This window comes from Rhinopithecus bieti, unplaced genomic scaffold (assembly GCF_001698545.2).
Source record: "Rhinopithecus bieti isolate Rb0 unplaced genomic scaffold, ASM169854v2 scaffold_51905, whole genome shotgun sequence".
Classification (NCBI taxonomy): domain Eukaryota; kingdom Metazoa; phylum Chordata; class Mammalia; order Primates; family Cercopithecidae; genus Rhinopithecus; species Rhinopithecus bieti.
This window is the reverse complement of record NW_016821253.1, coordinates 1,549,546-1,574,219: the sequence shown is the minus strand read 5'-3', so window position 1 is coordinate 1,574,219 and position 24,674 is coordinate 1,549,546. Positions and strand designations below refer to the sequence as shown.

Here is a 24,674-nt window from a genome sequence, read left to right as displayed (position 1 = left end):
GGGGGGGGGGGGCAGGTTTCAGTCAGGAGGGGCAGGTGTGGGTGTGTGGTGTCTTTGTGTCTGTGTATCATGTGCAGTGTGTGGTGGGTACCTCTGGTGTATGTGTACAATGTGATTTGTGTGTGTAGTGTATGTGTGTTTGTGTGTACAATGTGATGTGTGTGTATAAAGTGATGTGTGTGTATAATGTGATTTGTGTGTGTATAATGTGCTGTATGTGTGGTGCATGCGTGATATGTATCTGTGTGGTGTGTGTGTGATGGGTTATGTGTGGCGTGGTGTGTGTCTGTATATAATGTCCTGTGTAGGTGGTATATGTGTTTCTGTGTATATAATGTGCTGTGTATGTGTGGCATGTGTTTGTGTGTATAATGTTGTATGTGTGTGGTATGTGTGTGGTATGGATCTGTGTGTGGCATGCATGTAATGTGCTACATATAGTGTGTGTGTGTCTCTGTATAATGTTTTATGTAGGTGCTGTGTGTGCTTCTGTGTGTATAATGTGATTGTGTGTGTGTGATGTGTGTGTGAGGAGGGAGTTGCAAGTCCATGGGCGAGAAGATGGAATCATAGAGGCAGCAGCTGATCTTTAAAGAGGGGAGCGGGTTAGGATCCCGGTGTCCAGGGAGGCTGTGGCCCTTGATGAGAGGAATGGATGAGATCTGCTGGACCCTGAGGTGTCCCCACAGATATCCTGTCCGCTCAGCTGGCCACACAGGGAGGCCTCAGTCCACACCTCCCATGTGCTGCCGCATGTAGTATAAGATCTTCCATGCTTCACGTTATAACTACTTCCTGTCTTCTTAGGTATAACATGATTTCAAAAGCTAAAGTCTGTAATTTTCATGCTGTCTGAAACAGCTTCTAGTAGAATTTGTGAGAAAATAATTTGAGTTTGGATTTGAAAAATAGAAATAACATTTGGAGAAAAGTATGCCTTGTGGCTAAATGATGTAGTGTCTAGACATCATTTTATGAGTAATTGTGTAGTATTTTTCCTGGTAATACGCGACTTTGTATTTTCCTAGTTCCTGACGTCAGTCGAAATGGAGATCCGTTTGTAGCTACCTCCATTGTGGAAGCGATTGCGACTGTTGACAGAGCTATAAACTCAACCCGAACACATTTGTTTGACAGGTATCACGGGGCTGTAAACACACTGACCCTCAAATCACAGAGCTTTAGGGTGAAGGTGGGAGTGACTAAAGAATGCATGTAGTTCTAGTGTATGAATTTTGATTTGATTATCTGATGACCAAAATGTTTAATTTAAAAATCATGAACAACATGGGCACCAGTTTTCTGGGGGTTGAAATAACAGAAGGACGTGTGCTTTTCAAATAGAATTTGGCTGTCATCCATAACCAAAACATTCTTTGAAAATTTCAACTCATTCCTTTGGCTTATGACTACATGATTTGGCAAAAACAAATAGTTTAAAAGTCATTAGTGTATTTGTTCATGTTGCTGATCCCAAAGCAGTGTTTCTGCCTCTTATTTGAAATGCAATATCTGCGATTTTCTCTATTGACTTAATTAATTATCTGTTTTTAGTGTCTTCCGGTTTTTGTCTGTTTTGTTTTTGTTTTGTTGCCTCCACTCCGGATGAGGAAGGTATAGTACATTATGTTGTAGAAAGTAGCTGTAGAAATATTAATAGCAATGATTATATTTTTGGATACTGTGAATTTTATCTTCAGTAATCCGTTTCATTCTTCCTTTTTTTCTCCCTAAACTCTGGTTAGCCGTCCTCGTTCTCCAAATGATTTGCTGGCCTTGTTCCGGTATCCGAGGGATCCTTACACGGTTGAACAGGCCCGGGCAGGAGAAATCTTTGAACGGACATTGCAGCTCATTCAGGAGCACGTGCAGCACGGCTTGATGGTCGACCTCAACGGGACAAGTCAGTACCAAAGCCTTTTTCTTCCTCCTCCATGGCCTGAGTAATGGGGTTGAACACGCCACAGTTAAGTCACATTCCTAGGGAAGAGTTCCAGCACTTTCTTTCCCACTGTGCTTATGAACTGTGAAATTATTTCCTTAAACTGTGAGTCGTCTTGAGCCCTACAGCCCTGTCGCTGTTACTTTGGTTTAATAGGAATCTCTGGGGGACGTGAAGTCCCTTGGAGTGCTGGTCAGGCTACAGTATGTCCACCTGGCCAGGGTGGGTTATGCAAGCCCAGTCCCTCTGCAACAAATGAGCCGTAAAGGAGGACTTAGCAGCGTGCTTGCTCCCTGAGTGACGTTGTGTCCTGGGAATGCGGCGCCATGCGTGTTAGGAGGGCTGTTTCTGAAGAGTCCCTGGTCTGTGAAACCAGCTGATGAGATCACCTCGGGCTGGTGTGGAGATGCTGTTGGTGAAGGTATGTCCCCCGCTCACTCTGCTCTGGCACTTTGCCATTGCCCAGTAAATAACAGATGCCTTTACATGTCATTATTGTCCTTGCTGGTAGTTGTACTATTGATGAACCCGTAGAGGACCCTGACTTTCTTATGTAAAATCATCATTTTCAGCAGCAGCCGGTTACTCACAGTTCTGTGCGCACGCGCACACACACACACACACACAGAGCACGGAGGAGAATGCAACAGTAGCTGTCCCTGTGGGATGAAAGAATTGCCTTATAATTTTTCAGTTTTCCAAATTGTCTTCAATGAGCATATCTTTTATGATTAGAGCAAAAAATGTTCTTCAAGGGTTGAATGAAAGAGGCGTGGAGTTGAGACCTGTAGGGTAATTTATCCCCGTCTTTGGAGTAAAGTGTTGCTCTGAGCCAGCCCCAACCTGTTAGGTTTTGGAGCCCTGTTGGTGCTGAAGCCCAGGCACCAGCCCATGCAAAACTGCACATTCCACAGCTCCTGCTTCCCAGTCCTCTCCTGCCTCTTGTGGTTGGGGGCGGGGCGAGGCAGGGCAGGAAATATTGGGTTGGAGGCCTCTGAATGTTTCTGCTTCTCTTGATGGATGAAACTCCAGCCTCGCCTACCAGGCACATTCTTGGGGAGATGCATCAGAGCCCATTTTGTTATTTCAACAAGTGTTTATTTGGCACTTTGTGCTTGTCAGGTGCAGGGGGAGACTAGGATGAGAGGCACCAGGCATGTGGGGTCCCAGCCCCTTCCCAAGTCCCTGGTGCCAGTCTCCTGGTAGAAAGACCATGTTCTCTTCTCCAGAGAATGAAGAGGGAAGTTACTAAGTGTAATTTCTTGCTACTCCCTATCTTTCTTCATTTAGTTACAGGATCAGATCTTTAAATATTACTGTGGCAGCTCAGCAAGTGGGTTCTGCTGCCACCACAGAAATAAAGCCATCTGGAAACGTCTCCTCGAAGCTAGGCTGTTGGAAGTTGTTCCTTGTGAGGAACTACATGTCCATTGTGTGTCATTACATGCCAATTATAGAAAGATTTAGACTCAAGGGGCCGGGCGCGGTGGCTCACGCCTGTAATCCCAGCACTTGGGGAGGCCGAGGCGGGCTCATGAGGTCAGGAGATCGAGACCATGCTGGCTAACACGGTGAAACCCCATCTCTACTAAAAATACTAAAAATGCAAAAAAAAAAAAATTGGCCGGGCATGGTGGCAGACGTCTGTAGTCCCAGCTACTTGGGAGGTTGAGGCAGGAGAATGGCGTGAACCCGGGAGGCAGAGCTTGCAGTGAGGCGAGATCGCGCCACTGCACTCCAGTCTGGGCGACAGAGCGAGACTCTTGTCTCAAAAAAAAAAAAAAGATTTGGACTCAGAAAGGCAGAAAGGAAAAAGTAAAATCACCCCAACAAAGTGAATCATTTTATACCTTTGCTGTTTACCTGAGAAGCAGTTAGATGCACATGCAGGCACTCATTTCTTCACTTACTCGTTCCACCTGCCTGTCAGGGCACACCCTCTATGCCAGTCACTGTCCCAGGCTGGGGCCTACAGCCACAAACAGAAGAAATAAAAACCTCAGCCCTCAAAGATCAAACCGTCCAGAGAAATGCAGATGGGAAACCAGAGAGAGGTCCCTGCGTATAAGAAGCCCCAGCAAGTGACCCAGAGAGAAACAGCAGGTGGGAGGTGGGTGGCGCCCTGGGTGGGATGGGGTGCTGTTCCCCATGGGCAAAGGTGACGTGTGAGCAGGGACCCCACAAGGGTGAGGGGGCCTCCCTGGAGCATCTGAGGGGACCACACATGCAGAGGCTTGGAGGTGTGACACATCTGGGCATAGTGGAATAGCAGGTGGTCAGTGTGGCTGGAAGGGGGGTGGGGAAGGGCTGATAAAGACAGGGAGATTTGTGCTCCACCAGAAAGGGCCTGGGAGCGAACATAAGGATGTGTCATTGGCTCTGTATGAAATGGGAACGTTAGGGTTTCCTGCAGAGAAGTAACATGGTTTCATGCATTTTAAATCATCAGGCTGGGTGACCACCCTGCGTGGGTTGACAGACATGGGCAAACCAGCCCTGGGAAACTGGGGTCAGGGTCGGTGCCACCTGCTCTGGTTGGCAGGTCTGGTCTGCCTCAGAACCCATGGCCAATGCCATGGAAAAAGTGAACGTTCTGGAGGAAAGCCCGGAGACCAGCCCCGCAGCCCAGCCAGGCATTTGGGAGGAAGCGCTTTTCCTCCTGGCGCTCTGCTTTCTTGGCTCTCTGGATGTTCAAGATTGATAATTCTGTGGGACTTCCTAAGAGTCGCTATGAAAATAGGGCCAGATGGTTCAGCTCACTGTTTTCAGCCTCTGGGAAAAGTCAGACAGAACAGAACCAGGGGCTGAGGGGAGCCTGGGGTTCATGTTCCCTGCACAGACCTTTCCCACCCAACACACCGGGGTGTGTGTTTCTGACTTACTCTCCCCAGCCTGGAAAATGCCTCACTTCCAATTCTTTGCATTCTTATGTGGATGTTATGCACACCGCTCCCCCACAGAAAAGGGGCCGTCTCTTGTTTGCTTTAAAGGTGTCCATAGTGATACCTGTGATCTTGACAAGCAGAAGCGGGCTGGAGAAACTTTAGAAAAAAGAGGCGGCCGGGCACGGNAATGGGAAAATATTCCACGTTCATGGATTGGAAGATTATTGTTAAAATTTCCATACTTCCCAAAGCAATCTATAGATTCAATACAATTCCTGTCAAAATTCCAATGGCATTTTTCATAGAAATAGGAAAAAACAATCCTGAAATCCATGTTGAACCACAAAAAACACCTAAAAAACACCAAAACAATCTTGAGAAAGAACAAAGCTGAGGCATTGCAGTTCCTGATTTCAAATTATATTCAAAATAATTTGCTTCTGGCATGAAAACAGACACATAGACCAGTGAAACAGAATAGAATCTCAGAAATAAATCTATGAATGAATGGTCAACTAATCTTTGACAAGGGTACCAGGACTACACAATGGAGAAAGAATCGTCTCTTAAACAGTTGGTGCTGGGAAAACTGGATATTCACATTCCAAAGATGAAAGTGGACCCTTATCTTACACCATACATAAAAATTTAGTCAAATAGGGCCGGGCGCGGTGGCTCAAGCCTGTAATCCCAGCACTTTGGGAGGCCGAGACGGGCGGATCACGAGGTCAGGAGATCGAGACCATCCTGGCTAACATGGTGAAACCCCGTGTCTACTAAAAACTACAAAAAAAACTAGCCGGGTGAGGCAGTGGCGCCTGTAGTCCCAGCTACCCGGGAGGCTGAGGCAGGAGAATGGCATGAACCCGGGAGGCAGAGCTTGCAGTGAGCTGAGATCCGGCCACAGCACTCCAACCTGGGTGACACAGCAAGACTCCGTCTCAAAAAAAAAAAAAAAAAAAGAAAAGAAAAAAGAGGCATTGATGGCTTGGAACTCTGTGAGTGTCTGCACACGTGAAAGTGTGAGTGTGATCTGTAAGCACGTTTGCATGTGAGTGTGTGCATGTGTTGAGTGGTAAACATTTAAGTGTGCATGTGTGTGTGCATGTGTAGCTTTTCAGCAGGCATGACATGTGCCTGGAAAGGAGGAGTGTTGAGGAAGGTGAAGGCCTAGGATGTATGAATATGTGGGGGAAGCACTTTGGCGAACACAGAGATCTGATATGTCTGACCCCAGGAAGTGGAGTCGCTGTTGCTTGGAGCAGGTGTCTTGAAGGCGAAGACTAGGAGCTGAACTTAGGAAGATCTCTTTCATCTGTGGAGTGATGGCCCAGGCTATCATGTTTGGAATTTCTTCTGTAGCTAGTGGGCAAAGATGGAAGGTCTCTGAGCGAGGTGACCTAGCCAGAGTCTGTGCGAGGCTCGCAGGAGGGCGCGCTTGCTGTGGGGAGGGTGTGTGTGTGGATGGCTTCCACCAGGCAGGAGGGTCTTCTGGAATTGAAGGCCAGTGCCATGGAAATCAGTCCCAGGATTCTGCCAGAGGAATGGAGAGGAGGGCACGGGGGCTAGGAACATTTTGGAGGCAGTGTGAAAGGAAGGGGCGATCTTCTGGATATTGGGGTAAGAGAGCTTGAAGCCTCAGTGAACCGAGATGTACAGCGACAGGTGTGTCAGGAAATGCCCTGCTCGGTGGCGTGTGGAGACCGATGGTGTGCACTCGTGTGGAGGTGTGGTGACTGTCTCTTCCGCGGGACGTTTAAAGTGAAGTTGGAGCAGCGTCAGCCTGGACTGGTGAACGTGGGTCGGGCTTCATCAGTTAGGGGTCTCCCAGAGAAGAGCTACTGGTTGAAACCATGAGACTGCTGAGTGTGGAGGGGAGACAGGGCCCAGAAACTGGGGCTGTGGAGAGAACACCTGTGTTTGGGGCTGGAGGAGGGGAGGAGCAGTTTTACCAAATGGGAGGTGAGCAGGTTTCCAGCAGGAAGGGTTGGTTGCGTGGTGCACAACAGGTTTCATGAGCTGGGGGTAGATAGCCCCATGTCAGCGGCAGAGGTGCCAAGGGGTGCCAGGCTGTATGTCACGTCCTCCAGGGGAATTGAGTGCCATCTTGCTTTTCTCCATGCCCAGGTTACCACTACAATGACCTGGTGTCTCCGCAGTACCTGAACCTCATCGCAAACCTGTCGGGCTGCACCGCCCACCGGCGCGTGAACAACTGCTCCGACATGTGCTTCCACCAGAAGTACCGGACGCACGACGGCACCTGCAACAACCTGCAGCACCCCATGTGGGGTGCCTCGCTGACCGCCTTCGAGCGCCTGCTGAAATCCGTGTACGAGAATGGCTTCAACACCCCCCGGGGCATCAACCCCCACCGGCTGTACAACGGGCACGCACTTCCCATGCCGCGCCTGGTATCCACCACCCTGATCGGGACGGAGACCGTCACACCCGACGAGCAGTTCACCCACATGCTGATGCAGTGGGGCCAGTTCCTGGACCACGACCTGGACTCCACGGTGGTGGCGCTGAGCCAGGCACGCTTCTCCGACGGACAGCACTGCAGCTCCGTGTGCAGCAACGACCCCCCCTGCTTCTCTGTCATGATCCCCCCCCATGACTCCCGGGCCAGGAGCGGGGCCCGCTGCATGTTCTTCGTGCGCTCCAGCCCCGTGTGCGGCAGCGGCATGACTTCGCTGCTCATGAACTCCGTGTACCCGCGGGAGCAGATCAACCAGCTCACCTCCTACATCGACGCCTCCAACGTGTACGGGAGCACGGAGCACGAGGCCCGCAGCATACGCGACCTGGCCAGCCACCGCGGCCTGCTGCGCCAGGGCATCGTGCAGCGGTCCGGGAAGCCGCTTCTGCCCTTCGCCGCCGGGCCGCCCACCGAGTGCATGCGGGACGAGAACGAGAGCCCCATCCCCTGCTTCCTGGCCGGGGACCACCGCGCCAACGAGCAGCTGGGCCTGACCAGCATGCACACGCTGTGGTTCCGCGAGCACAACCGCGTCGCCGCGGAGCTGCTCAAGCTGAACCCGCACTGGGACGGCGACACCATCTACTACGAGACCAGGAAGATCGTGGGCGCGGAGATCCAGCACATCACCTACCAGCACTGGCTCCCGAAGATCCTGGGGGAGGTGGGCATGAGGACGCTGGGGGAGTACCAGGGCTACGACCCCGGCATCAACGCTGGCATCTTCAACGCCTTCGCCACCGCCGCCTTCAGGTTTGGCCACACGCTCGTCAACCCACTGCTTTACCGGCTGGACGAGAACTTCCAGCCGCTTGCACAAGGTCACCTCCCTCTCCACAAAGCTTTCTTCTCCCCCTTCCGGATTGTGAATGAGGGCGGCATCGACCCGCTTCTCAGGGGGCTGTTCGGGGTGGCGGGGAAAATGCGTGTGCCCTCGCAGCTGCTGAACACGGAGCTCACGGAGCGGCTGTTCTCCATGGCACACACGGTGGCTCTGGACCTGGCGGCCATCAACATCCAGCGCGGCCGGGACCACGGGATCCCGCCCTACCACGACTACAGGGTCTACTGCAACTTGTCGGCGGCACACACGTTCGAGGACCTGAAAAATGAGATAAAAAACCCTGAGATCCGGGAGAAACTGAAAAGGTGAGCTGAAGAGGCCGTGTGGGTTGGCTCATGTACCTAGGCACCTGGAAGACCCAAACCGTGGGTGTGTGTGTTATCTGGCTGTGTGTGAGTTTTGTTTGTGTCGTGCAGAGGTGAGATGAAGCCAGTCCATGAAGGTCAAGATGGGAACCTGCAGCCTTCGGTGGCTGTGTGGCTGTGGGGAGGGGGCAGAGCCAGGGGTGGATGGACAGTGGAGGGCCCTTCCACCAGCCTGTTTTCCAAGAGACGAGCTTTGCTGAGCTATGGCACGTTTTCAGCTTGGAGATGAGCTATACTTTTCTGGCAGAAGGGTTGACTGCAGAGAACAATACACTGTTCGCACCAGAAAACACCAAAACTGACACTGGCTGTTGGGGGGGTGCTTCAGGTGCCTGCTCTTGTATCAGGGGCAGAGAGAGAGGCAGAGCTTGGTGTCTGCAGAACCGGGCCCTTGGGGCCACCAGCCCCTAAGGCTTGGCCTGTAGCATCTCCCGTACTCACTGTTGCCCAGACCTAGGCCTGTGGGGCCACCTGCCCGTGACTGCCACAGATAGTGCCGCTTCTGAGCCACAGCCTTGATCACCTGTGGACGCAGTTCTCCTTGTCCTGCCGCAAAGGCAAAATGGGAGGCCGTCACCTCTGAGACAAGGAAAACTGGCCAGCTAGATTAGGTAACCTCACACCACGTGGGGCGGCAAAAATGGCAAAGTTTCACAGGCAAAGCAGCGACCACGGCACTACCCAGGCCTAGGACTGGGGTAGGATCCGGGCTGCCTGGTCCATAGCCAGTCCCCTTCCCAGGACTCGGTGCCCCAGTAGGGTTCTGATTAACTGAGATTTCCCCAAAGTGGAGACATTCAGCGGCTCTCCTCTTTGCTAGATATTCACATCTTTTACTCACTACCTTTTTTGCATGTTATTTCTACCAGATTTTCTTTTTGTGTTTTAAGGAAATAAAAATAATTGCAAACAGGTGTGGTGGCTCACGCCTATAATCCCAGCAGTTTGGGAGGCTGAGGCAGGTGGATCACGAGGTCAGGAGTTCAAGACCAACCTGGCCAAGATGATGAAACCCCATCTCTACTAAACTACAAAAATTAGCTGGGCGTGGTGGCAGACACCTGTAATCCCAGCTACTCGGGAGGCTGAGGCAGGAGAATTGCTTGAACCTGAGTGGCAGAGGTTGCAGTGAGCCGAGATCGCGCCGCTGCACTCCAGCCTGAGTGACAGAATTGAGACCCCATCTCAAAAACAGAATAATAATAAATAAAAATAAAATAATTGCTCATCAGTGTTTTCCTGTTACAATTCTTCTCAGTCCTTCGATTATGAATCAGATCCACAGGTCACTGTGTATTAGGACATGTTATTCCCATTCAAAACATTGTTTTAAAAGAAGGAAAACCTTTCTTCTTAAGACTGTTTTACCGTATTTTCTGGACTCTCCAGTTGACTCCTAAGTTACTTAACGTTGAAGTTAGGACATACCCCATTAGGATCTGACCTGTGATTTTTTACTTGTAATTTATTGTAGGTTATGAATAAATGAGCATGATGTCCTATTAAGTTTAATATGTTCCAATGTTCGTTTAAATAACGCTCTTAAATTACTGGCATTTGGAAATGTGTGCGCACTCCATTAATCCAGTGTAATTTTTTGTCGTGGTTTTGCTGAATTAAGACTGATGTGAACTGTCTGTGTTTTTTATGTGCTTAAATATCCTCCTTTGTTCTTGTCCAAACTGATACAGATTACTCTCCCAGCTGATTCTCTCTTTTGCCAAACTTATTTCAAAACATTTCAAAAGAACTAGATGTGGAGCCCAGTGCTGGGTGGACCGTGGCTGCGTTGCGTGCTAGGCCTCTGGTAAAGAAGTTCAGGACGTTACCCACACACTGAGCCCTTGGTCTGTTTCTGCTTTCCTGTCTCAGCCCATTGCTGACTAAGGGGAAATGAAACATAAACGTGAGAAAAGTTGCATGACCGTCGGAGACCACGGGGCTGGGAGGACTTCACAGGGCAGAGGGGCTGCCTTCAGCAGACGTTAGAGATAGTGTCGTTCTCATCTACTTTGTGTTTCACGGCGGCACGGCGAGTGGATGGCATGGCGTTGGCCCGGGCTCGCCTTTGCTGCCCATCCGCAGCCATGGGACATTCTGGAACTGCGAGGTCTCTTCCCTGGAGGAAGCTCCTTGGATTCGGGTGGAGGCTTTAGACTCTGGTGAGCCTAAGGAATGGGACTATTCCAGCCCCTGTGACGGTGGGTCCCTCCCAGAGGTGGGGGACAGAAGAGAGCAGGCACCCAGAGCAGGAGCCGCCCAGAGCAGGAGCCGCCCGGAGCAAGAGGGAGTCTTCTGGGAAAAGGTGTGGACGACCCTGGTGGCCCCAGTGTGCTGTCCTCAGCCACAGACCAGATGCCGCCAGGGTCCTCCCGACCAAGTTTCACTCCCAGGGGACATCTTAGAGCTAGAAGTTCAGCCTGAATGTCATTGAACTTACAAGAAAAAGGGACAATTTGTCTGTCTTTGAAAGACTAAATGCTCGTTTACATAAAATTATGTTTATTCTGCGGTAAGGCCAGGGGCCACTAAGGACACAGCCCTGTGTGCATCCTGTTCAGTCAGCAACAAAATCTCTCTTGATCCTAGGGGTCAGTGGGTGGTCACTGATTTGAGTTTAGTAGAAAAGGGCAATGAGGATTATAGAATATACATGTTAAAAATCGAGTTGCGCTTTGAATAGCTTTTGAAACAGTCATCATCTGCTGCGTAGTCCAGTTCTAAGATGAGATTAGATGATTTGTGGTAGAAGTTGTGACATGTTGCTTATAAGCCTGTGTTTCTAAGGAATTGGAAGAAGTCGATGAAAATGTTTGTTTTTGAACGTATAAACCTAAGTTTCTTTTGCCCTATCTTTGCATAGCAGATATTTTCTTCTATGGCAAATATATTTTCAATATATAGTAGAGTCAAATGTTATTCTTTAAAAATGTATCTATATACTTTTTAAAATAAACATGAACAATGAATTATATACATTTAGCTATATATGATTTATGGTTCATATGTTTATTTTAAAAAGGTTGGAAGGGTTTACATTATGGTTTTAAGTGTGGTTATCCCGGAATAGTAGGAAAAGGTGTGGCTTAAATTTTCTTCCTTGTGTTTTCTTGACTTTTCTAAATTTGTTATAATAAATGTTTGTGTGTGTGTGTGTGTGTGTGTGTGTGTCTCACATATATAACAAAGTAGGGAAAATCCTTTAAAGAATAGTGGAGAGATGCTGCAAAGAAGTAAAGATTTTATTTGTTAAGTAAAATTCTAAATAATGTAAAATAGTGATGGAAAGAACTGTTTTCATATTTGCTGTATTTTTTACCATGTCCAGCTTTGTTAGGTAAATTTCAGTTTTCTCTTTATTTTTTAGGTTGTATGGCTCGACACTCAACATCGACCTGTTTCCAGCACTCATGGTGGAGGACCTGGTGCCTGGCAGCCGGCTGGGCCCCACCCTGATGTGTCTTCTCAGCACACAGTTCAAGCGCCTGCGAGATGGGGACAGGTGAGCACGTGCACCAGAAAGGGGAGCACACTCCTAAGCCGCCTTCTCAGGGACTCCAGAGGACAAGGGCCGTCCTGGTTGAGAATGAGGGAGGCACGAGGCCCTGGTGTCTTCTGTGCACCGCCTTGGACTTGCATGTCCTTGCAGCCTCAAAACTCAACCACACCAGGTTCAAAGATGCTTTTCCCACCCCTTCACTTGTAGGAATATTTCTGTTCCTGTAAACCTATTGGACAATCCATACAGCTAAACCACTGTGGGACTTCAGAGAAGTTTGGGCTTCGGGCAAGACCTTTGTTTTGCCTCTTGTCCACTGTTACTACTTTAATGTAGTGGAAAGGCAGACCCTACCTATTACTATTTCAGCAAACCTAAAATAAGTGCCATACCAGTTTTTTTTTAAAGTAGCCCATTGTCTTTGTTGCTAGTCAGAAGAGCTAACACTGTCGTTTTTACACCAGATTGTCTGCCTTTGCTTTTGTTATGGAGTAGGGAATGTGAGCAGTGTGTGAGTCCATTTTTAAGTGACACCTAATCAAACCTAGTGGTTTCTATATTGCTGTGAACTAAGTAGGGGGAGATTTTAATTCAGCTCCTGGTGACCTGTGAGTCTCCTGCCCTTCTCTGATCCTGCTTTCATTTTGGGGGATCCAGGTTGTGGTATGAGAACCCTGGGGTGTTCTCCCCCGCCCAGCTGACTCAAATCAAGCAGACGTCTCTGGCCAGGATCCTATGCGACAACGCGGACAACATCACCCGGGTGCAGAGCGATGTGTTCAGGGTGGCGGAGTTCCCTCATGGCTACGGCAGCTGTGACGAGATCCCCAGGGTGGACCTCCGGGTGTGGCAGGACTGCTGTGAAGGTGCGTGCCAGAGGCACCACGTCTGTTCCTTTCTCATCCCTGGTTTTGGTGACTGCTTGGCGGGTGCTTAATTACCTGCAGATGTCACCCTAATCTTGAAAACTGAAAACAAAATATTCAGCTTTAGATTTAAATTGTGCTGGATCCATGCTGAGATGGACTGCGGAGCCAAAAATATAAACAAAGGTGGTGATTCTGAGGAAGTGGCAGTGCTATGGGAGAACATTCATGATTAACTAAAGCACTATGTAAGAGAAACAGAAACCCAGACTTCAGCAAGGTGTGCCCCTAATTTTTCCTTAAAACCTAATGTATGTCTAGCTTACAGTACTTGTATAGCCAGATAAAAGACAAAAATCAAAATATGAAAGAAGCATATCAAATATATCAGGTTTTCTTTAAAAAATTATACTGAATGTTTTAAATATCTGTAACGTAAATGACTGAAGATAGGTGTTTTAAAGTGTCTCGTGAGGAGCCCTGCAGGTAGGAGGTGGCCTCATGATCTGCATCGGGGGCCCTGTAGCTGAGGGACGCCCTGACATCAATCCCACAGTCCCGGCACTCGTGCCCTGCCCTGACATCAATCCCACAGCCCTGGCACTCGTGCCTTGGCACGCCAGGTCCCCTTCCCTGCAGAGGCATCAGTGGCCTGCTGAGTGTGGCGATGGTTCTCCTGGCTGAGTTCCTGCTTCGCATTCCTAACTCCCAGCCTTGGTTAACCTCCATTTCCATTACTAATTTGAACATAATTTTGGCTTTATTCAAACTATGATCAGAGCCCCATAAAATACCAAACTGGGGATATTTAGAACCCAAGTTGTGGAGTGCTCACTCTTGTGGTGAGAGAAGCGGGGCCCACCACCATGGGGGGATCTGGGGGCCTGCGGTGAGCGTGACGGGGAGGTGGGGCCAGACCCTGGCCTCACCCGGCGCTCTGTGGAGCTTGTGGTGTCTGTGGACACTTGGTAGTTTAAGAAGAGACACAAAGTTCAGATACTGTAGACGTATTCTCCACCACCTCATTTTTCCTGAAGTAATAGTTCTGGCCAAGATCTTATTTAATTTAGTAAGTGTTGAAATTTGCATTGATAATAGAGCTGTGTTTTAGCAGCTTCTAAGAGAGCGCGTGCCTGTGTGTGTGTGCGACTGTGGGGTGTGTGTACCTGTGGGGTGGGTGTGTGGTGGGTGTGTGTGTGGTGGGTGTGTGATCTAATTCTGCATCTGCCTCCTTATCTGCCTCCGCCCCACTACCCACACACACATACAGGGGAGTATATATGATAGGAGAATTCACATAAAAAATAAAAGTATGCTTGCTAGGTACCCAGTTTTCCAAATCATTTACATGTTTGTTATTACATCTGTCGGAAACTTGTATCTGTTTTTTTGTTTTATGGCTTTGTTTTTGTTTTGTATCCTCACTGGTTTATCCAATTCAAAATACTTTTCTGCAAGCATGGTAGGAAATGTGTTCTGTTTGTAGAAAATTGTGCTGTTGAAAATGATTAGGAAAAGCCAATGATACAGAAACCATTTTCTGGTAACTTTACCAGGCCCCTGTTAGCTGCTTATTAAGCACAGCCAGGTTTTCTGTTCTTTTGCTAAGAAAATCCAAAGTCCTTTGAAAGACTTCATCTTTAAAGCCAGTCTTTGTTCCCCTCACGTTACAAGCCCCTCCTCCGCTCAGGGGCACTGTGGGAGAGGCTTAACTGCCTGAAGCAATTGCTGACATTGTTTCTTCCGGATACTTTTCTCTCTTAAAATAACAGGCATGGCCTTAAGCTGACACAGTTTAGAGAATGCTTGATAAGCTTTACCTGTTTTTATTTTACCCCAAAAGCCATATTTAAATACAGCAGAAAATATGAAAACAGAACTCAGATTTGACAGAACCAAATGTCAATTCTATTTACTTTTCAATTAAACTTTTTAGAAAGACACAGTGGGGACTGGGCGGTGGCCCAGGCCTGTAATCCCAGCACTTCAGGAGGCCGAGGCGGGCGGATCATCTGAGGTTAGGAGTTCAAGACTGGCCTCACCAACATGGTGAAACCCCGTCTCTTCTAAAAATAACAAAAAGTAGCCAGGCGTGGTGGTGGGCACCTGTCATCCCAGCTACATGGGATGCTGAGGCAGGAGAATCGCTTGAACCCAGGAGGCAGAGGTTGCAATGAGCTGAGATCGCGCCACTGCATTCCAGCCTGGGCAACAAGAGTGAAACTGTCTCAGAAAAGTAAATAAATAAAAATAAAAAGACACATTTAAAATGAACATCCTTGAGGTGCAACTCTTTGTCATCCACTTCACTGATGCCTACACCAAGTGCTGTGTGGCGTCTGCACTAGGTCCGGGAAGCCAGCCCGCTCCTGGCTTGGCCAGCCTGGGCAGCACAGAGCAGGTGCAGGCCAGGCCGCTGAGCAGATGTGGCCCAGCCGTGCCCTGGGGCGTGAGGAGGAGATGGCCATCCTGGAGGGATGGGGGTCCCATCAAAGAGTTCTGGGGTTGGGGCTGATGGGTGCTTTGGCAGGGACCCCACAGTGCCTGGGACCGTGTCCTGGCCCTGCTGCTTCCCTGTCGCCCTGGAATTCTACCGGGGACCCACCCCAGACCTGCACAGCCCTGGGTGGGCCTGCCAGTAAGTCTCATTCTTGTCCCCAGGGTGTTGCTGGGAGGGGCTACGGTAGTCTGGGAGGCAGCTGCTGTTTTAGGATGTATTTGTGTGCCCAGGAGCCGTTTCAAGAAACTCTTCTCTGCTCCTGAGACAATTTGTGGGTGGAATAAGCGAGGGGTCCAGCCAGCTGGGTTTACTCAGAAGCTGCATAGTTAATGTGGAAATAAACAGCAGGTCATTCAGCGGGACTGTTTATGGGCTCTGCTCTGGGGGCAGAAGGGACTTTAGGCCTCTGTCTTGAAGACACTCCCGGCCTCTTTCCAGCCAGTCAGGCAAATACTAGACCAGAAGGAGCCGGCTGCCCTTCACGGGAGACAGGAAAGCTAGCATGGGTCTGAGGTTTATGCTGCACGTGCCTCTTCTCTTCTCATAGAATTTCTACCCAGTGGCTTCCTGAGACATTAGCATTTTGCAAAGGTCCATATTTGCCCTTCACTTTCGTTCTCTGCCACAGCTTTCTTGGGTGAGGATGATGTACAAGACAGACTAAACACCCCATCACTTCGTTAGATGGTGTGTCCACAGGGCTCAGGAGGGAGACAGCACTGAGGGCCCCTCACTCACCCGGGGCTCAGGTGAGGTGTAGCACTGAGGGCTTCTCAGTCCACCACAGGTTGAGAAGGAAGCCACACTTAGGCAGGGAGGCATTTGGGCTACATCAGGAGAAGCAGGGCCAGGCCCGCCTCTTGTCTGACAGTGGGGCTGGCAGTGTGATGCAGGTAGTGTAGCATAACTTTAAGGCACTCCAGAGTGCAGATTGTCACCTGGCCATAGGGGAGGGACCTCCAGACACAAGCAGACTCTGATCTCTGAGGCAGAGTGGCTGAGCCTCGGTCTGGGGGTGGAGGGAACTCAGCAAGGGTGTGGATATGGCGTGGTGGGTGGTGTGGGCCTCCTCAGTATGCCCAGCTGTCCTCAGGGCGGCCAGTGCCGTGAGGTCACGAGGGCAGGGGCACAGTGGAAAGAGGCTTGACCCCTCAGGGCAGGAGAGGGTAAGAGCTGCAGACCAGCTGCCAGGTTGCCTGATTTAAAGGTGCCACAGTTTGCTCCACGGGCAGCCAGTGAAGACTGTTCATAGTTGGCAGGATGTGCTTTATTTCCCTGAGGTCAGAGCCTTCAGAGCTGATATTCTGCTTTGTGCTTCCGTTTTAGACTGTAGGACCAGGGGGCAGTTCAATGCCTTTTCCTATCATTTCCGAGGCAGACGGTCTCTTGAGTTCAGCTACCAGGAGGACAAGCCGACCAAGAAAACAAGACCACGGACAATACCCAGGTATGGTGGTCTCTGAGGTCAGTTGATGTACAGCGGGGCCCTCACACCGCGGGCATCGGGCAGTAGGACCGGCATCCTGTTGTGGGCCTGTGGTGAGGATGGTTCCTGGCAGGGATGTCCCGGGGCACTGGGGGCCAGGCTGCAGCCTGTGTCCTGCTGTGCTGCCCGCTCAGAGCCTCAGGGGCGGTGCACACCCAGGAAACCTTGAAATGAGACCCTGTGTGACCTGCCGAGATGACATTTCCCTCCTCCTCCTTTCCCCTCACCACAGTGTTGGGAGACACGGGGAACATCTCAGCAACAGCACCTCAGCCTTCAGCACACGCTCAGACACACCCGGGACGAATGACTTTAGAGAGTTTGTTCTGGAAATGCAGAAGACCATCACAGACCTCAGGACACAGGTGAGGTGCCTGGGGGCCTGTGTCCCCCCGTCCAAGACTCCACAGCAGCACAGCCCTGCCCCAACCTTCTGGGGATGCCGCTTTACTCCCAGGCGACTGTTCAGCTGCCCACACGGGACCCTGACCCTGGAGCCCTGGGGTGTCATTTCTGCATGCTGGGTCGGGCTGGGCCATGTGCCGCTGGTGTCCCTGCGTTTCCCAGCAGATGGGGGTCACCAGGCAGGGGCAGTCTGTGTCACAGCCGTGGGACTGCCAGCCAGGTGACCTTGCTGGAGGGAACACAGGGTTAGGATGCTGTAGGAGAGTTCAAACATGAAGTCCTGTTCTTAAGCCTCTTACTCAAGAATAACTCGGAATCATCTCTCCCAGGGCGTGGTAAGGAGGCATTTCCAGTTCAGTCTTCCACACCCGATCCAGCCTCTCCGGGTGTGAGGAAAGTCCTGGTGTCTGTGGTACGACCACAGGGATTTTCAGATGGGGCTCTTCTCGGGCTCTGCAGAAATCCTGCAGAAATGAGTTCTGTCCTCTCCTTCCTATCCCAGGAACGAACTTCTGCTTTCTCTAGTGCCTGTGGTGGGGTTATCTCTGGGATGTTACATAAGGGGGTGGAGATTGAGAGCTATAGCTAAATAAAAGGAGGTGCGCTCACTCCGCTGGTATAGGTGGGATCCCCAGGGCGTGCGGGTCCTGGCTGGGATTCCCAGGGTGTGCGGGTCCTGGCTGTCTGCAGCACATTTAACCTGTAAGCACAGCTCCTTTCCTACTCACAGGAGTCTGAGCCCTTAGGTTTGGGAGGAACTTCCGTCATCTCCTAGTGTAGCCCCAAGGTAACCCCCAGCCACAGGGAGAGGTACCCTGACTGCTTCTATGCCTGCCGCCTCATCCCCTGCAGCTGCAGGTCGTCCTGCCTCTGCAGCCTGGAGACCAGGTGTGAGTCTCCCAGCAGCTGTCAGAGTGGACAGTGTGTGGCAGGTCCTCCTGCCTCTGCAGCCTGGAGAACAGGTGTATATCCCCCGGCAGCTGCTTGAGTGAACAGCATGTGGCAGGTCTTCCTCCCTCCGCAGCCTAGGGACCAGGTGCACATCCCCCGGCAGCTGCTTGAGTGGACAGCGTGTGGCAGGTCTTCCTCCCTCCGCAGCCTAGAGAACAGGTGCACGAGCCCTGGCAGCTGCCAGAGTGGACAGCGTGTGGCAGGTCTTCCTCCCTCTTGCAGCCTAGAGAACAGGTACACATCCCCCGACAGCTGCCCAAGTGGACAGCATGTGGCAGGTCTTCCTCCCTCTGCAGCCTAGAGAACAGGTGCACATCCCCCGACAGCTGCCCAAGTGGACAGCATGCAGTGTTCACTCAGCTCCACCTGGCAGTAGGAGAGAAGCAGAGACAAACCCAGACTGACCCTTGGGGTCTGTGCTGAGGCCTGGGTGCCCCAGGTGTCCACTGGGGAGGTGGGTCTGTGAACCCCAAGGTCATTCAGGGCAGGCCTTGTGCACAGGTGACCCTGGACAGCAGAGCAGAGGCAGAGGGGGACCAGCCACCCCACCTGTGTCTGCAAATACCAGTGTCCTGTCACCTCCCATGTTGTTGATTCTGTCCACAGGGCTGTCACTTCCTTCCATCCTCAGAATGAACGGGCAGCTCCCAGGGTAGCAGCGCTAGGTCTGAGAAGTGCGGATGTCCCTTGTGATTTTGTGGCCGGCAGCAGCATAGGGTGTGTGCCGTCTGTGGTCATTTCCCTGCACCCTGTGTGTGCAGAGGCGTTCATGTATCTTGGTGACTGCTGAGGCGCACACAGGCTGCTGTGGTCACTGCTTCTCTCTGGCTGTGAATTAAAGCAGGTCAGCCACAGACGCAGAGGTGACATGCAGGTCACTTGGAACCTCCGCAGACCATCCTGGCTGCCACCCCAAAGTGCTTTCTGGCCCCTGTGCCACTGCTCCTGAGGCTTCCCTCTTTTTTTTTTTTTATCCTCATCGTTTCATCTAGAAAGTTCTAAGCTTTGGTAACTTAAGTGCCAGTTGCTAATGAATGAGGCAGGCAGGAAAGATAGCTTTCATTTAGAAGCCGTATCTGAGGCATTTCCCAAAGTGAGTAACTAGTTAGGTTCCAGATGTCCAGCTGTCATGAAATGCAGAGGGTATGGTGAGGGGACGTCCACCTTTTTCAGCATGATGTGTGCACAGGTGAGACACTGCTCCGGCACAGGTTGGGGACGACACACTTCTGGCTGACAGGAGATCAAAGAAGACGTTTTAATTGAAATGAGTGAGTGGGTGGTTCACAGCCAGCATCGTTGATCGGTCAAAGCAGACAGCCTTACCTGTGGCTGAACATGCTTTATGAGAAGGCTTATTAGAAGAATTGGGATAGATACGATAAATAATTTGTGTTCATTTCAGACATCACTGACAGTTTAGTTTCAGTTGCAGGGCACAGAAAACCCCAAATCCGGATGGTTTTAATGAGGTACGCGTTTTTCTGTCACTCCCTGCTGCAGCTCGGTGCTGTGCTGCGGGTGGCCTCTTCCCAAGGTCACCTCGTGGCCCAGGCATTTCCGGCCACTGTCACCTTGTCTGCCCCCCGGCCCTGCAAGATGCAAGAGAGGGTCTGAGGAAGGAGACCCTCCCAGGAGGCTCCTGCCACCCGGTGCCTGGCACGGCGGTTGGAAAGGGCACCTTGTTATGGCGCCCCGTGCTTCCAGACAAAAGCCAGTGGTGGTGGTACTCGGAAAACAGGCAGACTTGACTCCGGGGATTCTGAGTGGTCGCCGTTCATTCTGGTGGAAGTGTAGGTGCAGGATGCTCTTGTCCTCTGGTCAATCTTGCTCCCACGGTCCTCTGAGAACGTCACCTTTGTGACCAAGGCTTTTATTTGACAGCACAGTGGTGGGAACATCTTCCATTGGGGCTTTTGGCCAGCCGTCACCAGTCTAATAAGGACGTTGGAGATTCTGTAAAAGTTCTTGAGAAATATTCTCCTCAAATGTTGTTTAAGGCATTATTTTCAGTGAAATAACATATTTTAATACAAGAACTAAGCTGTTACTCTGAAGGGCCAGTGAATGAATGTTCTGTGCTTTGCTGCAGATCAAGAAACTTGAATCACGGCTCAGTACCACAGAGTGCGTGGATGCCGGGGGTGAGTCTCACGCCAACAACACCAAGTGGAAGAAGGATGCATGCACCATTTGTGAATGCAAAGTGAGTATCGGGGTCTGTCTTCACGCCCTAAGGTATACCCAAGTCCGAGAGTCCCATGTGACCACTCAGGTGGGTGGCCCAGATGTCAGGGCCAGGCCCCTTCCCGCCCACCTGTGCCAGCCTCCATCCCTCCTTCACTCCTATGGAAGCACCAGGCAAGCCCAGCTCTCTGTGCACAGAGGATGTGCTAGGAGGCTCAGAACCTCGGCATGGTCCATCCCACAGAGGGCGGGCAGCCCCTACTCTGTGTGGGGCCACGTGGGGCTGCTTGTGTATACTGGCCTCACCTCCCACCAGCTGTGGCAGGAATGTTCGTGCCATGGAAACCCGTGAGTGGGGTAGATCAGCTCCTCCCTGCAGAGCTGGTGGGTGAACACTGACCTGCCCGCCGCTGACCCTGTCCCATCTCCCATCAGGGCTGGGGGTGTTACAGAGGTCACGGGGGGAACGATCCCTCCCCTGCAGAAGGAGACCGGTGGCCGGTGGAGCGTGCCCTGGTGCCGGCAGTGGACAGACGTCTGGCTGGAACCAGGCTCCGTGGAAAGCTCAGGGCATAGTGTGAGGAGGCAGGATGGTGAGGACAGCAGGCCAGCCTGGACGCCTCACTTGCCATGGCCACTGGGAGAGGGCACATCTGTGTCCCTGAGCGGGTCAGGTTTGGGAAGGGCAGACTGGGGAAGAGCAAAGCCCTGTCCCTTCCTCTTTGTCTAGTCCCATCCTGCTTCCTGACAACGTGCACCCGCAGACGCAGTCCAAGGGGATCCAAGTGTGAGGTGGGAGGATGTGCCCAGCTGGTGGTCTTGGCCCCTCAGGGTGAGAGGATAGTGGGCATGGACAGAAGGGTGGGACGGGAGCCTCAGGGAGACTTGTTATGGGGGCTCCCATTAACTCATACCTGTCTGCAACTATGAAATCCTCAGAGAACCACAAAACCCATGCCCACAGGGCAAGCACAGTGGGCAAGGCAGGGGCCTCAGGGCAAGGCCTGACTCGTGGCCATGGCTGACACCTGTCCCGGAGCTGACAGACTGTGCTCACCTGAAGGCCATCCCAGAGCTGACAGGCTGTGCTCCGTCTCTTCTCCAGGATGGGCAGGTCACCTGCTTCGTGGAAGCTTGCCCCCCTGCCACCTGTGCTGTCCCCATGAACATCCCAGGGGCCTGCTGTCCAGTCTGCTTACAGAAGAGGGCGGAGGAGAAGCCCTAGGCTCCTGGGAAACTCCTCGGAGTTTGTCTGCTGTGCCATCGTGAGATCAGGTGGCCGATGGCAGGGAGCTGCAGGCTGCAGACCAGGAAACACCCAGAACTCGCGACATTTCATGACAACGTCCAGCTGGTGCTGTTACAGAAGGCAGTGCAGGAGGCTTCCAACTGGAGCATCTGTGGAGAAGGAGGCGGAGCAGGTGCCCGAAGGGAAGCAGGCAGGAGTCCTAGCTTCACGTTAGACTTCTCAGGTTTTTATTTAATTCTTTTACAATGAAAAATTGGTGCTATTATTAAATTGCACAGTTGAATCATTTAGGCGCCTAAATTGATTTTGCCTCCCAACACCATTTCTTTTTAAATAAAGCAGGATACCTCTACATGTCAGCCTTACCTTGTTCAGATGCCAGGAGCCGGCAGACCTGTCACCCGCAGGTGGGGTGAGTCTCGGAGCTGCCAGAGGGGCTCACCGAAATCGGGGTTCCCTCACAAGCTATGTTTAAAAAGAGAATTGGTGTTTGGCAAATGGAACAGAACCTTTTATAAGAGAGTTCACAGGGACAGTCTGGGGTTGCAGTGCAAGCCCCCGGCCTCTTCCCTGGGACCCTCTGAACTCCTTCCTCTGGGCTCTCTGTAACATTTCACCGCGTGTCAGCATCTAATCCCAAGACAAACGTTCCCGCTGCTCGAAGCAGCTGTGTAGCCTGTGACTCCCCGTGTGTCAGCCCCTTCCACACTTGATTAGAACATTCATAAGCCACATTTAGAAACAGGTTTGCTTTCAGCTGTCACTTGCATACATACTGCCTAGTTGTGAACCAAATGTGAAAATCCTCCTTCATCCCATTGTGTATCTGATACCTGCTGAGGGCCAGTCATGTGCGTTGACAGCACCGCCCCCAGCCGGCCCTGGTCGCGTCCACGTCCTGAACAGGAGTCGCCTCCACGTCCTGAACAGGAGTCGCCTCCGGATGGCTCTTCCCAAGGGAGGAGGAGCTCAAGTGTCGGGAACTGTCTAACTTCAGGTTGTGTGAGTGCGTTAAAAAAGAAAAAAAGAAGAATCCCTATACCTCATTTGTATTTTTAAAATGCATGATGTTTTATGAAATTTTGTCCATTTTTTAAGTATTAGATATGACAGAAAAACCATTTCCACTATGCAAAAGTTCTTTTAGAAGTCGGTGAAAATCAACTCTCATACCTCATGGTCTCTCTTTCATTGACCAAAACCTTCCATTTTTCTCTAAATAGAAAGCGATCTGTGTTCTGTGCAACATTTCCCCGAACACACAGCTTCAGTGTAGCACGCTGACCTGAGTACCCACCGTGTGCCGGGCATAGTGCTGGACACATGAGGCACCAAGGTCCGGGCCACCTGCCCTCAGCAAGGCCCAGCTGAGGTGGTGGAGGCAGAAGCCCCTGAGGTCACGGCCGTTTCAGTTCAGGGTGGCAGGTGTCCAGCACTGGGGTATGACGTCCAGGCTTCCATGGGGTGGGGGAGGCCGGCTGCCTTCTGACAGGATGGGCGCGTACAGTGCCTAGTGTGATTCGTGCACGGCCCGTGTTCCAGGAGCATGTCCTCCCAAGGGGACACCCAGACCCTTGCAGCACGAGCCAGAGGCAGCATTTCAGCTGTGAGGAGGGTCGTGGGATTCATGGATTTTATCTGTAAAAATGGTTGTCTTGACTTCTTATCCTCATAGTGGTAAATGATTGATAAAATTGGTTGGCGTTTCATGACATATGGGCTTCTTTTGATATAGCAAGTCAGATGTAGTGACCGAGTTGTGGAAGAGATGTCTGTGAAACAGGAAATGTGCAAGTTCGTCTAAAAACGGACGGTTATGTAAGTTGCTGAGGCGCTCAGATGACAGCAGCTTCTGGGTTCTCGAGTGTTCCGTGCCTCTTACGTGCCTTGGAGGCCTCTGCGGTCTCAGTGCTGAGGTGGCACACCTGTAGCACACCTGTGTAATGTGCGGTCTGGGCCAGTGACAAGCAATTGTGTTGTCTAAGCCAAAGGGGGAAGCTGACTGTTATTTACCAAAAAAAAAAATTCTGTAATTCAAACCAAAATGTCTGCGGAATCACCAGTTTGATACTCTCTGTAATCAGAACAGTGGGCAGTGCCTGGGTGAACGTGTCTAGCAGCCCCTGTGCGGGATCGCTGTAACAGGAGTGGAATGTACATATTTATTTACTTTTCTAACTGCTCCAACAGCCAAATGCCTTTTTTATGACCATTGTATTCAGTTCATTACCAAAGAAATGTTTGCACTTTGTAATGATGCCTTTCAGTTCTAATAAATGGGTCACATTTTCAAATGGAGAATGGCTTTTTTTTTTTTTTTTTTTTACCTGAAACCAGTACATGAGGCTAAAACTTTTTCAGGTGAGATCCAAAGCCTGAGAAGGGAAGGAGGTAGGTCCAGGAAAAAGCCCCAGACCTGTCCTAGTCACTAATGATTTTGTGACTAAATGTGAAAACATTACGAAAAATAAGGTATTAGACAAAGTTGACTTCCTTTTCCGAAGTAGCTGGGATGCTTTAACCTGACTGAATTTTGACAGGTGGGAGTGAGCTCTTGGGAAAAACCTCTGGCGACTAAATGCCTTTGCCTCCTACAATTTTTGTGCTGTGGAGAAGGACATTTCTTGGTCAGAGAGGTATGTACAAGTAACTCACACACCGAGGTGTCTGTGACGGGCAGCTGCTTTTCCAGAAGCAAGAACGCAGGTCAGGAGGGCACAGTGCACAGAAGACAGACACTCCCTTTTCAGAGCTGAACCATGTGGGGCTCTGGGGCCAGAAGTCGGGGATGACATGTGATAACTGCTGCGCCCCTCAGGCTGTGGTTGGGTGGGAGAGAGGATGCTGCTCTAAAGGAAACTGGAATGGATTCGAGGGCGTCTTTATAGGGTCTGGAAAAAATACTACTCGTCTGTATAAGGAGAACAATGAAATATTAAGGAAAAATTAAATATTATGTTGTTAAAATTGCCAAATCATTTCGAAATTAGAATAAGAAACTGAGCTGCTTTCA

At 50.8% G+C, this 24,674-nt stretch overlaps 1 protein-coding gene across 1 annotated transcript in view; it reads left to right on the top strand.

The window, feature by feature from the left end:
• The window catches only part of PXDN (peroxidasin), a 110,677-nt gene extending 86,718 nt beyond the window's left edge, over positions 1 to 23,959 (top strand). Inside the window, exons 16-24 of the mRNA XM_017860278.1 lie at positions 1,029 to 1,137; positions 1,746 to 1,903; positions 6,955 to 8,458; positions 11,886 to 12,020; positions 12,675 to 12,883; positions 16,710 to 16,830; positions 17,102 to 17,234; positions 20,318 to 20,431; positions 21,518 to 23,959. Coding sequence (XP_017715767.1) covers positions 1,029 to 1,137; positions 1,746 to 1,903; positions 6,955 to 8,458; positions 11,886 to 12,020; positions 12,675 to 12,883; positions 16,710 to 16,830; positions 17,102 to 17,234; positions 20,318 to 20,431; positions 21,518 to 21,637 — 2,603 coding nt within the window. The 3' untranslated portion in view covers positions 21,638 to 23,959. The remainder of the gene's footprint in view (positions 1 to 1,028; positions 1,138 to 1,745; positions 1,904 to 6,954; positions 8,459 to 11,885; positions 12,021 to 12,674; positions 12,884 to 16,709; positions 16,831 to 17,101; positions 17,235 to 20,317; positions 20,432 to 21,517) is intronic.
• Positions 23,960 to 24,674: the final 715 nt, after the last annotated feature.